The sequence below is a fragment of the Pseudorca crassidens genome, chromosome 14 (genome assembly GCF_039906515.1).
Source record: "Pseudorca crassidens isolate mPseCra1 chromosome 14, mPseCra1.hap1, whole genome shotgun sequence".
In the NCBI taxonomy this organism is placed as follows: domain Eukaryota; kingdom Metazoa; phylum Chordata; class Mammalia; order Artiodactyla; family Delphinidae; genus Pseudorca; species Pseudorca crassidens.
This window is the reverse complement of record NC_090309.1, coordinates 85,008,967-85,032,943: the sequence shown is the minus strand read 5'-3', so window position 1 is coordinate 85,032,943 and position 23,977 is coordinate 85,008,967. Positions and strand designations below refer to the sequence as shown.

At 47.2% G+C, this 23,977-nt stretch overlaps 1 protein-coding gene across 2 annotated transcripts in view; it reads left to right on the top strand.

The window, feature by feature from the left end:
- The window catches only part of GRHL1 (grainyhead like transcription factor 1), a 46,148-nt gene extending 27,705 nt beyond the window's left edge, over window positions 1-18,443 (top strand). The window contains exons 9-16 of one of the 2 annotated variants that reach the window (XM_067703709.1): window positions 3,453-3,611; window positions 7,869-7,956; window positions 9,194-9,333; window positions 10,410-10,447; window positions 12,537-12,628; window positions 12,965-13,050; window positions 15,545-15,609; window positions 16,788-18,443. In XM_067703709.1, coding sequence (XP_067559810.1) covers window positions 3,453-3,611; window positions 7,869-7,956; window positions 9,194-9,333; window positions 10,410-10,447; window positions 12,537-12,628; window positions 12,965-13,050; window positions 15,545-15,609; window positions 16,788-16,902 — 783 coding nt within the window. In that variant the 3' untranslated portion in view covers window positions 16,903-18,443. The remainder of the gene's footprint in view (window positions 1-3,452; window positions 3,612-7,868; window positions 7,957-9,193; window positions 9,334-10,409; window positions 10,448-12,536; window positions 12,629-12,964; window positions 13,051-15,544; window positions 15,610-16,787) is intronic. The other variant, XM_067703711.1, reaches the window with a different exon arrangement.
- The last annotated feature ends 5,534 nt before the right edge of the window (window positions 18,444-23,977 follow it).

The following is a 23,977-nucleotide window of genomic DNA, read 5'->3' as shown; positions in this document are numbered from 1 at the left end:
TTCATCTTTATCTTTCCTTTGATTAAATGAATATTATTCTTATTTGATAGGGCTGTACCTCTGTAAAAAAATTTTTTTTAATTAAAAAGAACCTGATGGGATACATATAAATACATGTAAGCACATTGGAACTCTTTCAAGAAAGGAAACCATATATTGGGACTCGTTTTAATAACCTCAGAGTTTTGGAGCCAAAGGAGATCTTTGATCGCTCAAAGTGTGTAAGTACATAGAAGATTAATTACTTGACGGCAGTGATTTCTATCCTGGCCGATCACGAGAATTACCCAGGGAGGACCTAAGACAGTTCTCGAGCCCGAAACCCACCCCAGGCGTGGGAGCAGGAACTGTAGACGTGGCCTCACCGTCACCGTCTCCGGTACAGGCTGACAGCCCGGGGATTCCAGGTGAGTCAGGGTGTGAAGCACTCGAGCTCCCAGGCAGGATTATGCTCCGGCCACATTTCGAGAACCACTGCTTTGTAAGATTCTTAATTTTATACAGGTAGCTAGTAGATAACTTTAAGTGGCAACTTCACATGGTACTCTTAAAAGAACATGATTTGTAAAAAGTTGATTGATCAACGTATTACACAAAATTACTGTCACTAGAAATACAGAGTAGGGATATAGGATTCATCATCTTTCAGTGTAAGTATGCTGGGACTGCAGTTAAAAGTCATCTAGAGATCGTCGTCTAATCCAACCCTGTGTTTGACAGTGGGGGACCCTTGCCCGCATCACAGCACAGTTAGTGACAGAGCTGGGACCAAAACTTAGGCGTTTTCCTTCTCAGACCAAAGCCTTTCCTGCTGACCACATTACCTCTTGCTAGAACATATATCAGGCATCTTGCACCCTTGCCAGCCTTTGGTGTCCCCCTCAGGGCCAGCTGTCCCTGTGACCGTCCGGCTTGTTCTTGTGCCGCCCCCATTTTTCTCCTGCAGGGCTTCAGCCCACCGTTGCTGTACCTCGTGTCCCTGGCCTAGATACCGCACAGCCCGTTCACTGTTCACTGGTATGTTTGTGTGTTTATCTAGAGAAGGTGGCACTTTTTTAATGCTGAGTTAGGGACGCCGTACCCGTTCTCTGACACATTTAGAACACCGCCAGGTTTAGAAAGAGTTGATATGAAAATAGGAGAAGCATGTCCCTAAGAAAGCAATTGTAAGTGATCATGAATAACAGTGAGAGTAATGCCTTTCTGAAGGCTCCGTGTTTATACTGATCCTGGGATCTGGCTCCTGCTTATTTTTCTGCTTTGAATAGAAACTTGACACTGGGAAGCAAGGGCAGGTTAGGTTTTAGGTTGGATTACCATGAAATCCTCTTGTAAAGGGAATACCACTTTGGGTCAGAGACTTCCTGGAATTGTTGAGGGTAAAGTGTAACTTTCCCAGGCACCTGTTTTTGAGTTAGGAATCGAGCCGGGTGGCCTGGAATGATGGAGAAAATTTCAGATTTTCCATTTAGTTGTAAAATGAAAAATGTGGTGGTTTGGTTACTTTATGTGCTCAGTTGTTTGCGTGAACTATTGTCTTTCTGTCTGCCTTTCTGTTTGTTCTTCTTTCATCTATTCCATAGACTATCTTTTTAACTTTGATTTATGGATTATATATGAAACGGTTTTTAAAAAACGTATAGGAAAAGATATAAAGTCAAAGCACGAAGTTTCTGTAGTGGATTTGAAATTCATGTGTGCCACTTTTGCCTACATATCTAGATTTATGTATTTAAAAAATTAGAGCAATTTGCTTATTTGCTGAAAATTACTTAAATGAAAAGAAAAAATCATAGGTAAGATAAGGCAGTCCTAGATCAGGAACCGTGTCAAGTGGAGAAATGGACCCAGCCTGCTGAGTATTTACGATCTAGTCAGGGACATAAAACATACACGTATAAAAATGGCAAACCATTCCAGGTAGTAAAGAAAAGCCAAGTGATTTGTCTATAGGATAAAAAGTTGGTTTGGGAAACAGAGGCAGCCAGGAGTGAAGGGGGAAAGTCTTTTATATGAATCCCAGCCCTTTGCTTTCTACCCTGGGGACAGTTTAAAAAGTCTCTCCAGGCCTCACCTGTAAACAGAGGATAACAGGCCCTCCAGGCTGTGCTGACGACACCAGGTCACGTGTGTAAGGTGCATGCCCAGCACGACAGCTCAGTGCTGTCGGCTCCGTGTCACAGTGCGGGCTGAATGCAGACAGTCTGGGAGCAGGGCCTTGAGTCGGACCTTTAGATGGAGAGCAGCAGAGAGGAGCTGTGGAGGGGACTGGACCGGGACAGGAGGGGACAGGAGCAGGAAGAGGGACAAGGACAGAGGGGAAGCAGGGCCACGCTGCCAGCGCGTCCTCGGCTTGAGAGGGCGGACGGGGCTGAGCAGGGGTGGCGGGGGGGCGAGTGAGGGATTTGGACAAGTTCTCAGTCTTTTTAGGATGTTTTGGTCTCTTCCTACTTAAAAACAGTATATAGACTAGAACAAGAATAGAAACCCTGGTTCAGCATTTTGCATACCTTCTGGAGAGCGTTCTTTGTCCTGTGGCTAGAATGTTTTTCTCCTTACCCTCTGTTCCCACTCTGTGCTCTCTTATCTTACCTTCTTACAGGTTTTCCCCCCTGTGCTGACTGCAACGTCTCCCTCCCTCTCTGGGTCTTGCTTCAGCCAGCGGCGCCCCGCACGACTGTGGCGGATCTGTTCTTGGTTGTTAGGGCTTCAGGGTTGTCACCTCGTGCAGGTCTGGCAGGAATCCAGAGTAAGGGTCTAGGGTCTTTGAAATGTGCCAACCGGTTTTAAAAACTGTAATTCCAATAATACCCACTATGTGGTGCTCATGCATCAGAAATAAATTCTAAAACTAAAGCATTGACGGGGAGCTCAAAAACCTATGACCAAGCGTGGAGAGCTTAAAATCCAGGATCACAAACACGGGGCGGGGCGGGGGCGTGGGGAATGGAGCGTGTTCGTGATCTGTACAAGGTTCACCTGGGTCTCTCTAAGGAACAGTTACCTAAATTCCAGAATATTTGGACATAGATGTTACAGGTCATCCTAGGAGGTGGTGTAGACATAAAGACAGGCGGATCCCCAAAGAGTTTGTTGCAAGCTCTAACACAGCTGCAAAGAGAATGTGTACCATTTGGAACATTCAAAAATGACATCAAGAAAGACAGCCAGCCTCAGCCCCACCATGTGATACTAAATAAGTGTTCTGGGGGAGAACTGGCAGGGGGTCAGAGCTGCTGTCTGTCTTTTCCCTTTAAGGTCTGCATTCTTATGACCAAAGGTGGTTTTAAAATAAACCCTTTGTTACCTCTTTAAAAAATCTTTTAAACAAGAAGCTGAGCTCTCATTTAGAACATATCTGGATAGGTTCGGTGACATTACTGTTTTTACAAGCTGTGCAGAGGTTGACCATCAGTGCCTGGTGCTTACAGAACCTTTTCTTTGCTTTGCAGGTTTTCATCTCCGTGAACTGCTTAAGCACAGATTTCTCTTCTCAGAAAGGTGTGAAGGGGTTGCCTCTGAACATTCAGATTGACACCTATAGCTATAACAACCGCAGCAACAAGCCTGTGCATCGGGCGTACTGCCAGATAAAAGTCTTCTGTGACAAGGTAAGGCTGCCGACTCGGCAGGGACACTTAGAATACAGCGTGCAAGGGGCACCCTTCCTCACAGGAAAAGACCAGGAGCTGCTTAAGTTCAATAAGAATGTATTGCTGATAATATAAAATAGCTTATTTTAAATAAGCAATTCATGTTTTAGCCACGCAAAATCACATTATATAGGGGAGAAAAATAATCTCCTTTTGACTGAAAAACTGGAGGGGTCGATGAGCACATTTATTTTCTCAGGCGTGTCCGATAGGGTGGCACACAGGGACTCATGCCAGCTGCACCCAATCCTTGGTGGCCCCTCAGCTTACGGGGACCTGCAGGCCACGGCTGCGGTGTTGGAGCTCTTCCTGAGCTCTGGGTCTGAGGACTCTGCGCCTGTGTTGTCACTGGCTCGCCTCCCTCCAGGCTGTTTGGCAAGTTGTCAGCCAGCTCACTAAGGTAGGAGAAAGTGAGCTGCAGATTCTTCTTGACAGCAGCAGGTAGGCAGGAAGAGAGAGCACAGGCCCAAATGATGTCAGTGTCATTTCTGTCCTCTGGTATGACGCCCTTTTTTCTGGAGAAGAGATGTGCACTTTTGCCAGGTGCAGAGCGAGGGGCTCAGCTGGATTAAATCCAGAGAGAAGCTATAGGCCCACGCTGGTTTGGGGTTTGGAGACAGTGGTATCCTCAAGAATGGGGCGGAGCCGTCTGCTGAACTAAGATTGAAGAAGACTCTGACTTTCCCCACTCGGAAATATCGGACTGTATTGTTTTTGCCCGTCTCCTCTTTTCATCCTATTAAAACCTCTCTGTTATTAAGATTTTTAGAAGGTACTAGGAAACTGGCAGTGTATTTGCCATCAGGGGTCTGGTATCCTGGCCTGTGTTCTGGGTGCACAGAGCAAGCATGCGGCCCTACGTGGATGAGCCTGAGAGGCCCTCCAAGCCCAGAGGGCTCCCTCAAACACCCAGGCTCAGCGATGTTTACCGAGTACCGGCCATGTGCCTGATAATGTGCTAGGTGTATTAGTCCTCTGCTGCTGTTAACAAATTACCACGAACTTAGTGGCTCAAAACTACACACATCCATCATCTTACAGTTCTGTAGGTCAGAAGTCTGACCCAAGCCTTACTGGGCTAAAATCAAGGTGTTGGAAGACTGATTCCTTTCTGGAGTCTCTAGGGGAGAACCTGTTTCCTTGCTTCTCTGCTTTCCAGAGGCCGCCCGCGTTCCTTGGCTCATGGCCCCTTCCATCTTCAGAGCCATCCTCACACGTGCTCCTCTGGCTCGCCTGCTGTTGAGGACCCTTGTGATTAGATTGGGCTCACGCAGGTGCCCCAGGAGACTCTTGCTGCCTTAAAGTCAGCTGGGGAGCAGCCTCCTTCTCCTTTGCTGTGTAAGCTGACAGAGTCACAGGTTCGAGGGTTCAGACGTGGACAGCTTTGAGGGGCGTTAGTCTACCCACCGCAGTGCTTTAACATGTGCTGCATTTTACAAATGACAAGTTACATCTGCTGTAGAGCAGGGATTTCTGACCCTAAGTCACATCTCTTTCCTTCATACCACATTCTTCTTTTTAGCCAAAAGACAAACTATTGCGATGTCCATGTTCTTTTTTTAAAAATCTAGGGAGAAATTAAAGTTTTATCCGTTTAAAATGTTTTCTGACATCTGCTGTTTCTTTTATTTATTTATTTATGGCTGCATTGGGTCTTTGTTGCTGCACCCGGGCTTTCTCTAGTTGCAGCAAGCGGGGGCTACTCTACTTTGCAGTGCGCGGGCTTCTCATTGCGGTGGCTTCTCTTGTTGTGGAGCACAGGCTCTAGGCACATGGGCTTCAGTAGTTGCAGCACGCGGGCTCAGTAGTTGTGGCTTGCGGGCTCTGGAGCACAGGCTCAGTAGTTGTGGCGCATGGGCTTAGCTGCTCCGCGGCATGTGGGATCTTCCCGGGCCAGGGCTTGAAGCTGTGTCCCCTGCACCGGCAGGCGGACTCTCAACCACTGCGCCACCAGGGAAGCCGTCCACTGGCTTTTGAACACGTGGACTGAGGCCCCGGTGACCGTGTTCATGTCTGGTTTCCGTGTCAGTTCTGGGCTGTTTCAGTGCTTTGGTCACATCCTCCTCACTCTTGGTCTCCGGCCTCCCCGCATGCCTGGCATCTCACTGGACACCAGACGTGTGAGTTTCACCTTGTTGGATGCTGGATGTTTCTGTCATCCTGTGCATCTTCTTGAGCCTTGTCCTGAGATCTAGTGAAGTTCCTTGGAAACAGGCTGACCTTCCCAGGTGTCCCGTTTGCCGGCTGCTGGGCGTGTCTGGAGCAGCGCTCAGTGTCAGGCCGTTCTTCCCCACGGCTGAGGCGAGCTCTTCCTGGCTCTTCTACCCAGTGCCCGTGAATTATCCGTTTTTCCAGCCTGATCGCTGGCATCGGGCGCTGCTTCTGGCCCTGGCCTAGTCTTTTCAGATGTTTTCTGCTCCCCGACTGTGGGTGGCTTCCTCACACTGTGCGCTCTCGGTGCTCTGCTGAGTGTGTGGGGCCCTCTGAAGACATCCAGGGTTCTTTCTCTCCCAGCTTTCCTCTTTGCCACTTTGCCTGCCGCCTTGATCTCTCTGCTTCGCCTCTGCCTTCTCATTCCGAGGAATCTGGCTCGTGGAGACCCCCGGACATCCCTCCCTGGGCCGCAGCCTGGAAACTCCGGAGGGTGCTCAGCACCTGGGGGTCTCGCCTCACTGGTTTCCCGTTTCTAGGGAATTGCTCTTCTTTGTTGCCTGGTGGCTGGGGCCTTCAGAATCCTTGTTTCATGCACTTTGTCGTTCTGCCAGTTGTTTCTGAGCAGAGGGTAAATCTTGAGTGGAAGCAAAAGCCCCTTCTCATTCTTTGTAGATGTAGCTGATAAATAAGGAGGAAAGTGTCCTGTTTTGTAAAACTTCCTTTTAGGGAATATAACTTACCATCTACATGAAGTTATTGTTAGACTGTTAGAAGGACCTGAGAGATACCGACCAACTCCAGTCGGTAACTCGAGGAGACTGGTGATGTCTGCCTGTTCTCCTCCGTCAGGGAGGTGATGTTTGCGTCAGTATCACGTAGCAATGTTGATAAGCAGGTTGTATGTTTATTGGTACATTAGTGGAGCAACACCTTCTAAAAGGCAGAAGGGGGTTTTGTATTCCGTATTTTAAAATGTGGTTTTGTTGTACAATAGTGCCAAAATCAGTGGGATGATTTTTACTGCCTCTCTTTGCTATTAGGGAATTTATTTACAGAAAAGTAAGTCACCTTAAGTCAAGTAAGTTCATACCTGAATAACTTTGTAAAGAAATCTACGTCATCCAGAAAAAATGCCAGTAGCTCAAGCAAAATGACTAACGAATAGTTTTGTTTTTATTGCACTTGCTTGCTTACTTTCAGGTCGTGCTTGTTACTAACAGGCTTGTGGGTTCAGCTGTGTGGCAGTGCCGTTCTCTGGGTGGTTGGAGCACACTGTGTACCTATGTCCTCTTTGTAGGCCTGGGAGCATGCTTTTTCTCTCTTAGGTGACTGCAGATTTCTAGTTAAATGTTTGCTTTTGTGAGTCACAGGTGGTCCTATCTGTCACTTAGTAGATGCCAAGTCCTTGGACAAAATCAGTTTTCGGTGACCACATTGCCCATACAGGAAAGTACACTCAAAGCAGGGTTAACTTGTGTTTTTTCTTTCATTTTCTTGTTAATAGACAACGAGAAAAGTCACTTGTCTTTGAAGCCAGTGTGTGGTACATTAATGGATTTTCTTAACTTTCCATTTAACCTGGCCACGTCCATTGTTGAGGGGAATTTTGCTCTATTTGTTTTGTTTTGTTTTGTTTTTTTGCGGTATGCGGGCCTCTCACTGTTGTGGCCTCTCCTGTTACGGAGTACAGGCTCCGGACGTGCAGGCTCAGCGGCCATGGCTCACGGGCCCAGCCGCTCCACGGCATGTGGGATCTTCCCAGACCGGGGCACGAACCCGGATCCTCTGCATCGGCAGGCGAACTCTCAACCACTGCGCCACCAGGGAAGCCCTATTTGTTTGTTTTTTGAATAAGTGTTTTCCTGTGATTTCATATAGTTAAAAATAGTTTTAAGAATGGGCTTTTTAGAGGAAACTACTGTGATAAGCTTCATGAGTATAATAAGCAATGCAGCTTATGTCCAAAGAGGAGATATTTTCCCCCCATAGGTCAGGATAAGAGTTAAATATTTTCAAGAGGATCAGATAAACAGCACCGTGTCTTGTCTTCTCTTGACCTAGGGAGCTGAACGGAAAATCAGGGATGAAGAACGAAAACAAAGCAAAAGAAAAGGCAAGTGTACTGACCCCAGCTCCCAGTTGAATGCCTGTAAGTAGAAGTGTTTTCACCAAGCATTTTAGACCTTTTCCGTTCAGAACAGTGACTTGAAGGCTTCAAGCAGAAGATAGAGTAGTGGATATTCTTTACTGCTGTGAGGTGGTAGCTTTGCTTCCTTTAACCAGGTACAAGGACAGGTGAGGGCTGAACTAAGTCATTTTCTGGGGAACTGCAGGAAGGATTCCTGAGTTTCTCCAGAGTTCAGACGATTTTGCCTGTCAGTTCTGGTTCAGGTTGCTGGCTCCAGTCCTGAAAAATAACACACAGTCCACCCGAATAGCTCATGATGAAATTGGAACTTGTCTAGGTTTTTAAGAATAACACTCTTTGGAATTCAGGTTGTCTTCATTCCAAATGAGTGTGGCGGTCTTATGTTGAGTATTCTGACATTTGCAGAATCTGTAGGGCTTCTGTTTGGACATGGCACTGGGAAAGCTTTTTTTCTTTTTCTTTTTTAATGTGACCAGCATTCATGTTCACAAAATCCTGTAGCTTTCAGCTAAAAGGAAAAAAATAAAAAAGGAAGCTGCTGTGTGCAGGCAGCGCTTCATCCACAGTGTGCGGGCGGCCGCGCCTGTCCTCTTCGTGTCTGGCGCCCAGCAGACATGGCCTGAGTGCAACAGTCAGGGTTCTCTCGCTGGCATCACGCTGCAGCCTCACGACGTCACTTCAGAGAGCAGCTAACTGGCTAGGAAAGCTCGTCACTAAGCACCGCAGGGTGGGGGCTGATGGAGTCTGTAATTCAATTAATAAGAGTTAGATAGTCATGCTGACTCTCAACCTCCCTGAGGTTCGGTTCTGAAGATGAGGGTCTGAAGTTGAGGTTCGTGTTCTGAATTCAAGCGTACATCGCTGTCAGAACAAATTATCTAATGAGGAGAGCAGGGGTGAAATTACTTCCAAATTATATTTATACAATCATAAGTTTTAGCCTTTCAGGCAGAAACTCAGCATGCTTTGCCTCTGTTCTGGATCTCAGGTTGTGTGTCTGTGTGTGCTTAAAGATGGCTTTTTCTCTCCTGAGATGCGCAGTTGATTTTAGTGCAAATACAAACAACCTATTCCTTCACATAAGCTGTGATTTTTCTCAGTTCAGGCAGCATGACCTGTATTTGATATTCTTCTACAATTTAAGTTTCTTAAACAGTGAGGAAAATGCTCTGTGGCCTGCCTCCAGTCTGCGTATGTAAGCTGTTGACTGTGGTGTCCTCATTTTTTTTTTTTTAAGTTTCTGATGTCAAAGTACCGCTGCTTCCCTCTCACAAACGAATGGATATCACGGTTTTCAAGCCCTTCATTGATCTCGACACGCAGCCTGTCCTCTTCATTCCTGACGTGCACTTCGCCAACCTTCAGCGGGGCGCTCACGTAGGTAACCAGGATCCCAGGGTGGCTGCAAGGAAGTGAAACTCCGCAGAAAGAAAGGCTTTGGCATCGTTCATGGCAAACAGAAGCCAAAACGTCGTGAGGTCTGGCCAGTGTTAGGTGTCAGCTCTTTGGAGTGTTCGGTTTGGGCAACATGATGTCCATGCGGTCAAGTATGTGTAAGCATTGTTGGTGGAACCCCAGTACAAGACCTGGCAAGTTAATTCTGTGTGGATTTATCTATTTGTATCTTATCTCATTTAAAGGATACTGGAATAGTAACAGAATTTGGAGCTTGAGTCAGTGATCCTGTGAATTTAACTTACATGGGTCTGGACAGGAGGGAAAAGCCAGTGGAATGCCTGGGGTGGGATCCTTAATGGAATAAAGAACATCTGAGGGCTCTCCCTGTGGTTTAAGTTAGGGGATCATCATTGGCACATGTTTGGCTGTGTTTGGGCGGCTAATGTGAAATTTAACAAATACGCAGTCAGCTTTGCTTGGAGCAGAAACTCAGTGGAGGTAGGAACTGGGTGGAGTGGAGCGTGCCCGCCAAGCTGAGCTCAGAGAAATACCCCAAAGACATCTGCCATGCGCTTTGTACACAGATTCCTACAGGCAGATGAGTTTTCAGAATTCTTCAGGAAAGTCACTGCCAGTGTCTTCAGTTTCTAATGAGAAGCTTTGGGGTGAGCAGGGGTCAGCAGTCTTGTGCTGTAAAGGGTCAAATAATAAACATTGTAGGCTTCTGGGGGTCAGACGGTCTCTGTTGTGACCACTCACCTGTGCCACTGTGGGCTCAGAAGCACCGTAAACGCTGCGCCATGAATGGGTGTGGCCGTGTGCCAATAATAAGCAGGCACGGGGCCAGGCTTGTCTCGTGGGCTATAGTTTGCCAACCCCTGAGTTAGAGGAGTTCAGGACATCCCGAAGAATCTGGGCATTGAAAAATAAGGCTAGAAGGTTTTGTATGAGATTGGTCACGTTCAAAATTATTTTCATTTTAGGAATAATTCATTTAAGGTCTAAAGTATTTTAGCATATTCTTGAAAAGAAATCTTTTTTTTTTTTGGTCTTAGGTCCTTCCCATTGCCTCAGAAGAATTGGAGGGTGAAGGGTAAGATTTATGTTTTGGTTTAGCAAATTCTTTGTATTTTGAAACAATCTCAAACATATAGAATAATTATAATACAACGAACTCATTTTTTCCTGAGCCATTTGAGAGTAAGTTGCGGACCCAGTGACCCATGCATCATTCCTAAATACTTTGGTGTATGTTTCCACAAATGAGGATGTTCTCCTGCGTAAAGAAGTCAGGATATTGACATTGAGACCTTAGTACCATCCAGTCCATGTTCCCATCCAGGCTTTGCCAGTTGTTCCAGTGATATCCTTTATGGCAAGAAAAGGTCCAGTTCAGACTCCCACAGTGTATTTAGTTGTCCTGTCTCCTTAATCTCCTTCAATCTGGAACGGCCTCAATCTCTCCTTGACTTTCCTGAGCTAATACCTCTGAAGGTTACAGACCCGTTGTTCTGCAGGACATCCCTCTGTCTGGGTCTGTCCTTCGTTTCTTCTTGGTTGGGGTAGATGATGCGTCTTGGCGGGAACGTCACAGGCAAGGCCCTGCTCTCAGTGTGTCCCGTCGGGGGCACACACTTCCAGGGCACCCTGCGGCTGGTGACGTTCGCTCTGATCGCTTGATTCAGGCGGTGCGCCAGGCTTCTCACTGTGGAGTTGCTCTTGTCCTTTTGTAGTACGTGTTTTGAGGGGAGGTGCTTTATAGCTTTGTAAATATCTCATTCCTTCCCCCACTTGGCATTTCTTCATTTACATGTTTATGTCAGCACGGACTCGGGTTTCTGCTCACACTGTCCCGGGGCTACGGGGTCCCTCAAGCTTGCCCCTGGATCCCTTTGACACGACCCTCCTGTCCTCACTGCTTGAGCACTTCCTCACTTTCAGGCAGAGTGTGTTCCAGGCACTTGCGTTTTCCCTTCTCCGGCCCTCAAATCAGCCTCTTCTCCAAGAAGCCCTGGTTCTTTGTGGAGACTGGGCTTTAGAAACCCAGAGGCGGCCTCTGGGTGTGCTTGTTGCTGTTGAGGTGTTGCCGCTCCCCGCACCTGGGGGCACCCTCCCTGGCCCACACCAGCAGCCCTCCCGCTCAGCACTCTACCATGTTGAGGGTCCAGTCCCCCTCTTTGGGCCATCCTGGCTCCCCGTGCCCACCCGAATTGGCCACAGGCCTTCTCTCTGCCTCTTTAACTCATTGTGTTCTCAGACATAAATCCTGCAGGTGCTTTCGTCGGAGGCCTGTTACGTGCCGGAAGCTGAGACGGAGTATCTTAAGGGCCAGCCTCTATTCTTGAAGTGATGATTCTGCTCAGAAGCAAACACTTATTTCATTTTCAGTGTTTTTTACTATTTTCTTGCTCACCTACTCTGAACCTCACAACATTGAACACCGCATAACTTTGAAAGCCAATCACTCTGATCTTTTCACTTCTTTCTCCAAACGTACTGTAAACATTTCCCCTTTGTATTTCCGCTGACACTGCTGTATTTTAACCCTTTGGAGTTTTATGCTACGATTGTCTCCAAAGTCCTCCAACTGGTTCTTCTGCTTGTAGGTCCTGGAGTCCCCTCCAATCTCTACCACACACTGATTACAGCATTCTTGTCTCACAGAACTTTCAGATTCCCTGATAACTGCAACATAAAATCTAGAATTCCTCAGAGCTGAATGATCAAGATTTTCCAGATTAGATTTATCTTCTTCTGGAACATTCTGTTTCAGCCAGCCTGGCTTTGCATTTTCCCGCTCACACTTCCTCCCTCTTTTGACATGCCCTCTCCTCTGTTACCACCTTCATGTATGTCTCAGATCCCACCTCCTTCATAAGTGTTTTCCTGAAAAGAAACTGCGTTCCCACACCGGCAGCTTGAGCCGTGTAAGAACAGCCAGGGTGTCTGGCAGGTGCCTGAGTGAGTATAGTCCCAGCTCTGCCATTCAGTAGTGTGAGCCTGGTTCACTTGGCATCTTTCCTTGGGCCTCAGATTTTCATCCACAAAATAAGGAAGCTGGACCAGATAGAGAACGAAGGTCATTTTAAATCTAAGATTCAGCGATACACCCCCAAACTCCTTTTGTTTCTGCAAGTGATTTAAGGTGAAGTCACTAATTGCATACTTCGGATCACCTGCAGGTCTAACTTGAAAAGGGGACCTTATGGCTCGGAAGACGATTTTGTGATCCCTCCTCCTGCTAAGCTGAGCCGGGTAGAAGAACCAAAGAGAGGTGCGTTGGTTTACATTTCCTAGTGGGAGTTTTCAGTGGGAAGTGAGCTCTGAATTTGTCAAAAGCATACACTGCTCAAACAGATCTCATCAGTGTTGACTTCCTTGGGTGTTCCTCCGTCAGACCAGCTCCTGGCTTGAGCTGGGCCCTCCAGCAGAGTAAAAGAAGCTGAAAGCTGTGTTCCTTAAGACAGATTTTATATCGGTTCGTGTTTGCTGTCCTTGATATGGACATCTCCTTTTATTTTAGCCAATACCCACGGTCTTTTCTCTTATTTTGCTCCTGTCAATGAAGTGCACTTTTCTTTTTCCCTCCTTATTCCCAATTGGGGGTCAGTGCTGCTCTATGTGCGAAAGGAGTCGGAAGAAGTCTTCGATGCCCTGATGCTCAAGACTCCGTCTTTGAAAGGCCTGATGGAAGCTGTAAGTAAGAGGAACTTTGTGGTCCTCTTTAAAAAGTAAAAAGAAACTTACATAGAATTTGATTGGAACAAACCTTACCAGAATGTCCGGATTTGTGTGTGGTACTGAAGCCTTTCCTGAGTCCCAGCGCCCTGTCTGTGGCTGCAGCACGTGCCACGTTTTACCCCACGTCCCAAGGTCCTCAGCGGCTGCAGGGCTGTCCCCACCTCAGACTGCTGCACCCAGCGCACTGGTTCGTAGACAGCAATCACTCAGCAATGTCTAATCCTCTGAATTGAGTGAATTTGTGATGACCTATGGAATGGTTTAATTTTCATAGACTTGGTTAAAGGGAGATTGCCACTTAAACGACTTAGAAGCCGGCAAAAGTTAATTCTAGTGAATAAAATCTTAAAAACTTCACGTGTAAAACAGTGGCTCCTTGGTCTGCCTTTGAAACTCCTGATCTGGGGCGTGACCGAACTTGTGTCAAGATCTTACTCAGAGCCTATTCATGAAAATGTAGACGTGTGACCAGAGACAACCACAGCCCTTCCTGCAGGATCCCAGCAAAGGGCCCACAGCAAACTGACCCCAGCCTGCCCTTAAGACATCAGAGAGAGATGTGAGAAGGGTGCCACGCTGATCTTGGCTTTGCCCCAGGGTGAAATTCAAGGAATCAGCACTGTGTCTTGATATTTATCAACCTCGGGCCCTGTAAATCATGGGGATCTTTGAGCTCGAAGCACGCCCATAACTGGGCTGGAGATAGGTTTCTCCCCCCCCCCCCCCCCCCCCCCGACTACTGCAGTGTGTTGGATTCATTTAAGAAACATTTGTTAAGGGCCTGCTTTGTGCCAGGCACCGTTCTGGGGCCCTGGAGTTAGAAGGGTACGTGACAGTGCCAAATGGAGCTTAGATTCTAGTTAGGAAGATAGAGACAGTAACGTAAATGAAGACATTACTGTGTAATTTGCCAGGTACTGGTAAATGCGATGGAGAAAACTAAAGCAGGGCAGCGGGACAGAGGCTGGGGGCGCTATCGCTCAGCCCCTCAGGGAGCTTGGCATTCACAGCGCCTCTTAGCCCGTTCCTGCCACCCGTAGCCCTCTGCTTCCTGCGATTTCTCCTGGGTCCCTCTGGCTTACCTTGTCTTCTGACGGCCCTTCTTAAGAATCACGCAAACTCTTGATTATGGGGAGAGGAGAATGTGAAAAAAAGACTCACTATACCAAATATAACTTGTTCACAACTCATGAGGAATTCATTACAGTCTTGCATCTCCTGGGCGGGGATTACATAAATATACAAAGAATTACTATCCAGTGATACAGAAAAGAAATGAACTTGTTTGTATGATGGGAGCTTGGGTTTGGTTTGAAATGTGTATTTTTGTTAGATTGAAAGTTGATCTGAAGGTTGGTCTTCTGAGGCCCCGTTTTCAGGGCCCCCTGGAGCTGTGCTCTTCAGATTGAGGCCGGGTGGGCAGTGGCCCCAGTGTGGGAGTGGTCTGCACAGCAGTGCAGATAAGGCGTTTGATCTGGACTGAATCAGCTGTTTGTCCTGTAGTAATCCATCCCCTTCCTGTACAGATAGCGCCTGTGCCCTGAGAGGAAAACCTCCAAAGTTTGTACCTACTGATTTCATCACACTCTGTGGACCACCCATTGGTCATGAAGGGAGGAGGGGCCACACGTTGGCCGGAGCCTCGCTGCCCTCTGGAGAGGCTCTGGGAAGCCCTGGCAGAGGTGCAGGCCTTGCTGTGATCGGGCCCTTGGTGTTCCTTCTGGGCTGTGGGATGTGAAATCATTTCTTTCCTTCTCATAATTCTGTCCCCGAAATTTACTCCTGCTTTGTGCTGGACACGTTTTAATCCCACAGCAGTCCTGGGGTGGGCGAGGTGAGATAAGAGGAGGCTGAGGGTTAGAAAGGTCACCTGCCAGTGGAAGGTGAGTCAGAACTGATCCCCCTTCGGTGTGTCTGACTCCAAAGCGAGGCCTTTATGTGCTGATTAAAGTACCTGTGACAAGGTGGATGTGTGTCATTGTACGCTTGTCAAAACCCGTGGACGTACAGCTCAGAGAGGGAACCCGAGTGGATGGTGGACTTCAGTTCCTAATGGCGACTGAGTCGCCACAGTGTCGGCTCAATCACACACAGCAAGTGCAGCACACGGGTATGGGGGGCAGCGAGCAGCTCTGTGCTTCCCGCTCAGTTTCTCTAGAAACGTAAAACTGCTCTGTGAGGTATTAATTTAAAAAAAAACTATGGCCATATAATAGACTTCTGACATCTGTAATCTCGCGAGAAATAACAAACACCCGATTCCAGCTTTCTCCAAAGGCAGGTAACACCCCTCCCCAGGATACAGACGGGCTCTCATCTGTGTCTTTGCATGTGCATTTGTGAGAAATGGAAAGTGGAGTGTCTGAACCACTATATTAATATATATATTGTTTGTTTTTTCAAGCCATGAAAACAGCATTTTGTGATTATTTTTCTTTTACTCTTTCAGATCTCAGACAAATATGATGTTCCCCAAGACAAGATTGGGAAAATATTCAAGAAGTGTAAAAAAGGGTGAGCAGTGACGGGCATTCTTAGTACCTCTAAATAGTGTTAATATTATATAACGTTCATGTTATTCACGTGCATTTGTGCCCAGTCAAGAACCAGTTATAGAAGCATCAATGCAAGAATGTATTTTTTCTTACTAAATTATCCCATAAAGTTGATTTACTTTTCTAGGACATTTTTATGGTTGTTTTTCAAGTAGAGACTTTGTTCTTCCCATGCTTGGCTGCAGCGCAGTGGCTCCAAATTCCAGAGCACGTGATGAAATTTACTAAGGATGACAATCGCTACCCCGTTTATTGAGCCCTGTCGTGAGTCAGGCACTGGGCTGGGTGCTTGGTGTGTTATTTAATTCTCATGTTACCCTAAGACAGGCGCTACTACTCATAGTTTTTAGACGAGGCAGCCGAGGCCCAGAGAGCCTGAGAGGCTTGTCCAAGAGCAGGTGGTGAGTTAGCGCTGAGGCCATGACTCAAGCTCTGTTTTGACGACTGCAAAACCTTTGCCCTTCCCACTCCATCCTCCTGCCCTGGATCATGTTTTCAATGGCAGAATGTTGCTTCTTTGTCCAGAAGTTAGTATTTTTAGTACTGTTTTACTTAAGCGTCTGTGCTGTGTGGCATGGGTAAGCAGGGTATAGGATAAGAATTTTTTGGCTGAATTCTAAAGCAAATGGAATTTTCTAGATGGGCCTAGTGGGAACGGTGGGACTTGATAGTAGTAGTTCAGCTAAACCTTAAGGGTAATTAAATTAAAGGGAAGATAATTTGTCAGGGAGCCCTGGCTTCAGGTCATGTAGGTTCATCTTACTGATGTGCTTTCAAAAGCTGGACCAATGAAGTGCTCCTCTGTAGGCTTATTTTGTTCATTATAATAAATGCTGTTTATTGAATGATTACTGCATGCTGAAATAATAACAATAGCTAAGCTAGTGTGTTTTCTTTATCACATGCCCTGCGTGGCAAGCGTTTTACTTGAGTCCCTCGTTTAATCCCGACAGTAATCTTACAAGGTGGGCACTACTGTTAATAGCCGTTTCGCAGATGAGGAGGGGGAGGCATAGGGAGGTTTCGGCAGTCGCCTCCCGCATCCTAGCTAGGAAGGGGCAGAGCTGACGGTGAGGGCTGGGCCTGCCAGCAGAGCGGGCAGCACTGAGTGGGTCTGTCTCGGCTCCCCTCTTGCAGGATCCTGGTGAACATGGACGACAACATCGTGAAGCATTACTCCAACGAAGACACCTTCCAGCTGCAGATCGAAGAGGCCGGGGGGCTGTACAAACTCACCCTCACCGAGATCTGAGGGCGCCCCGGCCCACGACTCCCAGCGAGCTCAGGGAAGCTGTCACGTGGGCCTTTGGGTTGGCAAGCCGCAGGTTCCCCGGTCGGCCACCTTCCGAACGTGGGTGGATGTCAGTGGAAGGGGGGTTCCTTTCCAGTTGGAGATGGAGCTGCGTTTGGCTTGGAGATAGCATTGACTGTATTGCATTGGCGTTTTTCAGATGACAGAGAAAGCATGTACCACGATGTTTGAATTTTCTGATATAAATACTTAGCATTAAAAGTGAAAACTTTGTTCCAAGATTTACTAGATCACCTGGGAACCTTAAGGTATCTGCTACGTTATTTATAAAAATATTGTCTCTTCAGTGCTAGTGGGCCCTGCTCACTAGTGCACCTCAGACTCGGTGTAACTGTGACCGCCTCAGGTTATGGGCGCGGCACCCCAAGAGGACCAGGTGCGCCCTTTCTCCCTCGGCCTCTCATTCCCCAGTAAATGTTTACTCCAATAGGGCAAGTTACCGAAGTCTTCCTTTGCAACTCTCTCCAACATATCGACTGCCTCTCTCATGAAGAACCTAAACGGTTACAGTGTGCGTCCGTGAAAGCTAAAGCTGCGTGCATGTAAGTGCAATACGCCTTGAAGGCCCGCGTCTGTAAATGTGTACATACCTGTCTTATATAAATAGATAATATATACATGTGTCCGTGTACATACAGTGAAGAGATGTGATAAGGGCTACCTTAAAGACTTTCTTGAGACGAGAGGATAAGTTATTTTCGATCACCTACACCCAGCAGATAGCATACTGCGCTTAGTGGGACCCACTCCGACGCTTTCTTTGCGTTTTCCCAAACACAGCAGTCATTCGGTAGCATAGCAAAACCTTCTCAAACGACAGAGATTCTGTTTGCTCTTGCAAATGTTATTATGTGGATGTCAGCACTGATTAACAAATGAAGTAAAGGAAAAAACACTGCTGCAGCTCATGACTGCTGTGTCTGCTAGTATCAGTCAGGTGGACCTGACAGAGGGAATAAACACAGTAATCGTAACACATACTGTGATTACTGTGAACCGGTGACACAACTCAAGACGGAGTTCTTCCTGATCTTCCTGTTATGAGAAATGACTTCTGTTGTATCATGTTCCGGAACCTTCAAGCTTTAGTTGTCTAGTGTGCTAACAGTTCTAGAAAGCATTCATGAATTTATGAGACTGTGTTACTATGGCAGGGGAACGTTTTGTACACACGTTGAAATACATAAAAATCCTAAAAAGTGTAATTTTGTAACGGAACTAAAACCGCAGGTACCTTTAGGCTCAGGGAGGTAGGTTATTTGTATAAGTAGGTTTGATAGTTACATTCTTACCTTAAAATATTCTAATGAAGTATGTGAACTAAATTGCTGGTTTTCTAAGATAAGATATTATGGGACACGGGTCATATAAACAACATTTTATATTTTGTTTTATGGGATCGATTTTGTCTTGTTTTTAATTGTACAATTGAAGATGTATGTTAAACCAAAGGGATTAAATTTTATATGTCTATTTCGTAATATGTCATTTCCTGTTATTCAGTTTGACTTTTTCTTTTCATTAGTCAGTAAAGCAAAATCTGAGATCTTAAAATAGTAGAGCTGAAAAGAATCACTTTAGCATTTTCTCCTTATTTCCCAACATGTATATCTGGGTCTCTTCCTTCCTCTTAATTTTTCCTTAGACGGGTCTGAAATGATCCGAGTAATTGTTAACTGAGGGGGCCCTGAATTAGTTTTCACCTACTTCCAAAATTTAACCACAAAAGCTTAAGAGGAACGCTTTCAGACCTAATACCTTAGTGTTCTTGGTTTTTAAAAGCTTAACAGAAAACGTCTATTCCCTGGTTGTCCAGTGGTTAGGACTTGGTGCTTTCACTGCTGAGGGCCGGGGTTCCATCCCTGGTCGGGGAACTAAGATCTCATAAGCTGTGCAGTGCAGCCACAAAAAAGGAATAAAAATCTACCAGTAATGTCTCAGTTCATCAGAATTTCTAAGTCAAACGGCTATTGTAAGCATATGCAGGTAATCTAGGGCCTAAATGTGATAGACACTAAAATATATTTCTAGTGAACACATGATCACGTGAAGGAAGTAAACTCCCTGATAGATGTCCTGCAATATCTGTGCACCTTGCACTCTAATCCTTGGGCCACGCGTCAGAACTTCTGAGGCGCGGACTCCGCTCCTGGTCACCCAGCGGCTCCAGAGCCTGTGGGCTGAGGCCCACATGTCCTCTTCCTGCGGGGCCTTCCTAGACTCCTCTGCCCGGTCCCCTCACACCGCCTGCCTTCCCGCCTCTGGGTTTCTTTCTCCCTTGGTCACTAGCTCTTTCTTTTGCCTCAGAGCTTGGCTTTGCCCTGGAGGCGAGAGGCTTCCCCAGTCTCCACAGTGGACGTGCCCGGGTCGCCTAGCCCTGCACTCCTACGGCACATTGTGACCCAAAACTGCCTCTCATCTCCCTGGATCGCTGGCACCCAGCCTGGTGCTGGTCACGTGGCAGGCGCTCAGTAACTGATTTTGCAACGATCAAGTGCCAAGCTGGTGCCCTTGACGAGCCCCATCCCTTGCAAGACACCATCAGGGAGATGGTTTAGAAGTTAGAAACTCAGAGCTGAGCAAGGCTGGACCTGGACCTGTAGGGATAGAGTGGGGGTCGTTCGCTTAACCTGGCGGCAGTCAGGAAGGCAGAGCCACTGAGGCCATCGTGGGGAAGGGGTCGCAGGAGAAGGCGAACGCGGCTGCAGGTGTGGAGGGCCGGACCACACCTGCTCGGGGCCACCAAGCGTGCCCTCATTCGACATGGCTGTCCTCTGCTCACCCTGTGGAGGTGGCACGTTAGTGTCGTCCGGTATCAGCCGTGTGGCATCTCACCCGCAGATGTTGGCCACCAGGATACAGCAAATATAGGCTGGTAGGGGGCATCATCAGGCCTTGAACCCACGCCTCCCCTCCGCCTCCCCCTCGCCAAGGGCGTCATGGCAGGTGTGAGTAACAGGCCCGCAGACTGTTCCTTCTCTGTTCGGGTCGCTTCTGTCTGACACACACACCCTTGGCCCTGAACTCCTTTAGCCGTCACCCCCTTCAAATCTTTCAGCCAAATTTTAAAAAATTTTATAAATGTAACACATGGCTAAGAAAAAAACATAAGCCATTAGAATGAATGGAGCTCCATGAGAGAATCTCTCTGAGGGATGAATTTCCTGCCACCCCAATCCCACACCTCGGAGAGAACCACCGATCATTTTTCTAAGACCACACGAGTCCTCGAAGCAAACTCAGGTGTACTGTGCATACTGTTTTGCAGGTAGGGTCGTACTATTTTTTTGCAGACGTTTTCACAAAAACACTATCACTGTTCTTTAGACGTGAGTTCTTTTTAATGACTGCCTTGTGTTCCATTATATAAATAACCATCATCTAATCAGTACCCGCTGATGGACACTTAGGCCAAGATTTTGCCATTACAAACATTGCTGCAGAAGAACCTGCGGGCAGGTCTGTCCTTACATACTTGTGAGGTAGAATTGCAGGATGAGTTCTTAGCAGAAGAATACTGAGTCAGAGGCTATGGTCTGTAAACATTCTGTAGAGACTGTAAAACTGTCACCCAGAGTAAACCGATTACATTCCTGCCCACTGAGCATGAGTCTGTTTTCTCAGCATCTCACTGCTTTAATTTGTGCGCCTCTTGAGTGCAGGTGAGCGTAACTTCGTGTTCAGTGGCTGTTTGTTCTGTGAACTGTGTGTTTACTTCCTCGAAGGAGTAATCTGTTTGTTGTCCCGCTTCCTCACTTCTTACGCACTCAGCCCGGGGCAGCCCGACTTCTGTCCCTGCCACACCGCCTGTGGAGCTCTGTGCCGGGTGCTTGATGATGTCCTTTAATCCTCACAGGACCAGTGAGGGGGGATGGCGCCCCATTTCACAGAGGAGGCTCAGGAGATCACACTGCTAGGGAGAGACAGTGGTACGTCCAACCCCAAGCCTCCGTTTCTTGCCACTGTCACATGCTGTGTCCACTGCAAATGCTCTTTTCAAGGTAACCGATGACCTAATTGCCCTTTTCTCTCTCTGTCTCGGACATTCAACGTTAAAGAAAACCTTCTAAATTACTTTGGCTTTCGTGACGGGTATATCAGCTAGAAAGTTTGGGTCGCAAATATCAGAAACTCTCCAAGCTGGTTAAACAGTAAAGGAAATATGTTGCTTTCCAAGCTGAAAGGTGGCCCAGCTTGGTCCTGGACCTTGATGTCACCAGCAGCTTAATTTCTTTCCTCCTTTGGAGGCTCCGTCCTCAATTTTACTCTCCTTGAGGAGTTCTGCCATACTCTCTTTCAGGGATAAAATGCTGAGGAAGGCTAGGCAGGCTTTTAGGAGGGTAATGCCTCTGGTGGGTGGGTGGGTTTTCTTGCAGAGATTAGGGAAGAAAATTGGACTTTCCCGAAAATGTTTCCAACCAGCACGCATGTGTGTTCAGGTTTCATTGTGTACTTGAAGGAAGATGATTTCAACGATCTGGGTGGAGTTTTCCTTCTGGCCTCTACTCCTTTCTGTGCGTGGTCTCCTCTTTCTCTTTATAGAAAATTAAGTCCAAAGCCTGCTCACACGAGTTCACACCAGCCCCTGGCATCAGGAGACTCTGAGGCCGGAGAGCGAGTTACACAGTCACACCTGGTCACCTCTCCATTCGTTGCATGGCCCCGCTGAAAAACAGCACGCTTAATTTTCAGGAAAATCGTAGCTGATAAAAACTAAAATAGTGCAACATGATTTTTTTTTACTCCCTATTTCCTTTGAGGCTTTCCTCCCTCCCTCCCCTTCCATCCTCCCTCCCTCCCCTTCCATCCTCCCTCCCTCCCCTTCCATCCTCCCTCCCTCCCCTTCCATCCTCCCTCCCTCCCGCCCTCCCTCCCTTCCTTCCCATATGTTAAGAACTCAACCACTGACCAGGGGAATCATGGGAAGAGAAAATGCTTGAGGGTTCCAGGTGGCCGGCTATTTAGGCCGGAGGAGAGGCCTCTCCCTGTAAACAGCCCTCTTCAGGGGTGAGGCATGATCCCTTCTGGTCCCAAAAGCTTAAAACTCACCAGGCTGTTTATCACGCAGACTGCTGTGCCTGGGCCACCTTAAAGGAGGGCAGCAAAGTGCCAAGAGTAGTTCACATGTTACCCCCTAGAATGGGTACAGAAGCTCTCCCCCAAAATGATCTAGACACAGACTTAAAGCCTTCACAAAAATTAGTTAAAAATGGACCACAGGGGCTTCCCTGGTGGCGCAGTGGTTGAGAGTCCGCCTGCCGATGCAGGGGACGCGGGTTCGTGCCCTGGTCCGGGAAGATCGCACGTGCCGCCGAGCGGCTGGGCCCGTGAGCCATGGCCGCTGAGCCTGCGCGTCCGGAGCCTGTGCTCCGCAACGGGAGAGGCCACAGCAGTGAGAGGCACGCATACCGCAAAAAAAAAAAAAAAAAAAAAAAAAACACACACACCACAAAAATGGATCAGAGGCCTAAATGTAAAATATTATACAAAACTATAACATTCCTAGAAGATAACACAGGAGAAAACCTAGATGACCTTGAGTATGATGATGAATTTTTAGGTATGCTCCATTAGAGAAATAATTGATAAGCTAGACTTCATTGAAGTTACAAACTTTGGCTCTGCAAAAGACAATGTCACGAGAATGAGAAGACAAGCCACAGGCTGCGAGAAAATATTTGCAAAAAACACATCTGATAAAGGACTGTTATCCAAAATACAGTTTCCAAAGAACTTTAGAAACTCAATAATAAGAAAACAAACGACCCAATTAAAAAAAGAAGCCAAAGACCTTAACAGACATTTCACCGAAGAAGATACACAGGTGGCAAATACGCATATGAAAAGATGCTCCACGTCATCCGTCATCAAGGAGATGCAAATTAAAACCACCAGGAAATACCGCCACACACCTATTGGAATGGCCCAAATCCAGAACACTGACGGCACCAGATGCCGGCAACGACGTGCAGCGACAGGAACGCCCAGACGTTGCTGGTGGGGATGCAGGATGGTGCAGCCGCTTTGGAAGACAGGTTGGCATTTTCTCACAAAACCATATTCTTACCATATACATGATCCAGGAATCACGCTCCTTGGTATTTACCCGAAGGAGTTGAAAATTTGTATCCACACAAAAACCTGCACATGGATGTTTATAGCGGCTTAATTCATTATTGTCCAAACTTGGAAGCTTGGAGCAACCCAGATGCCCTTCAGTAGGTGAGTGGTTAAATCACCTGTGATGCATCCAGACAACAGAGTGTTATTCAGAGCTAAAAAGAAATGAGCTCCCAAGCCACGAAAAGACACGGAGGGAACTTAAATGCATATCACTAAGCGAAAGATGTCAATCTGAAAAGGCTACATCCTGCATGGTTTCACCTATAGGACATTCTGGAAAGAACAAAACAATAGGGAACAGTAAAAATATCAGTGTTTGCCAGGGGGGAGGGGCGAATAAGCAGAACACGGAGGATGTTTAGGATGGTGAAAACATTCTGTATGATACAATAATGATGGATACACGTCGACATGTTATTATATGGTGTCCAAGCCCACAGAATGCGCAACACCCAGAGTGAACCCTAATACAGACTGTGGGCTTTGGGTGATGATGAGGTAGCACAGAGGCTCATCAACTGTGACGAACGTCCCACTCTGGCGAGGGATGTTGATAACGGGGGAGGGAGGCTGTGCATGTGTGAAGGCAGGGGGGTAATACATGGAATATCTCTGCACTTCCGATTTTGCTGTAAACCTAAAACTGTTCTAAAATAATAAAGTCCTAATAAAGAAATGTTTTTCCCGCACAAATGCACAGACCTGCTCTCCTTCAGGCCTGAGGTGCCCGAGAACGCGCAGCCGGCCAGAACCCAGCCCGCCCTCCCCTCCTGGCTGCACACCCAAAGCCAAGGCTGAAGAGTGACCCTTTGGGCGTGCGTGGACTGCCTGTCCTGGCTCCCCATCCCTGGGCAGTGTTGGGGTGACCCTATCCCAAGGTGGCCTGTGCGCC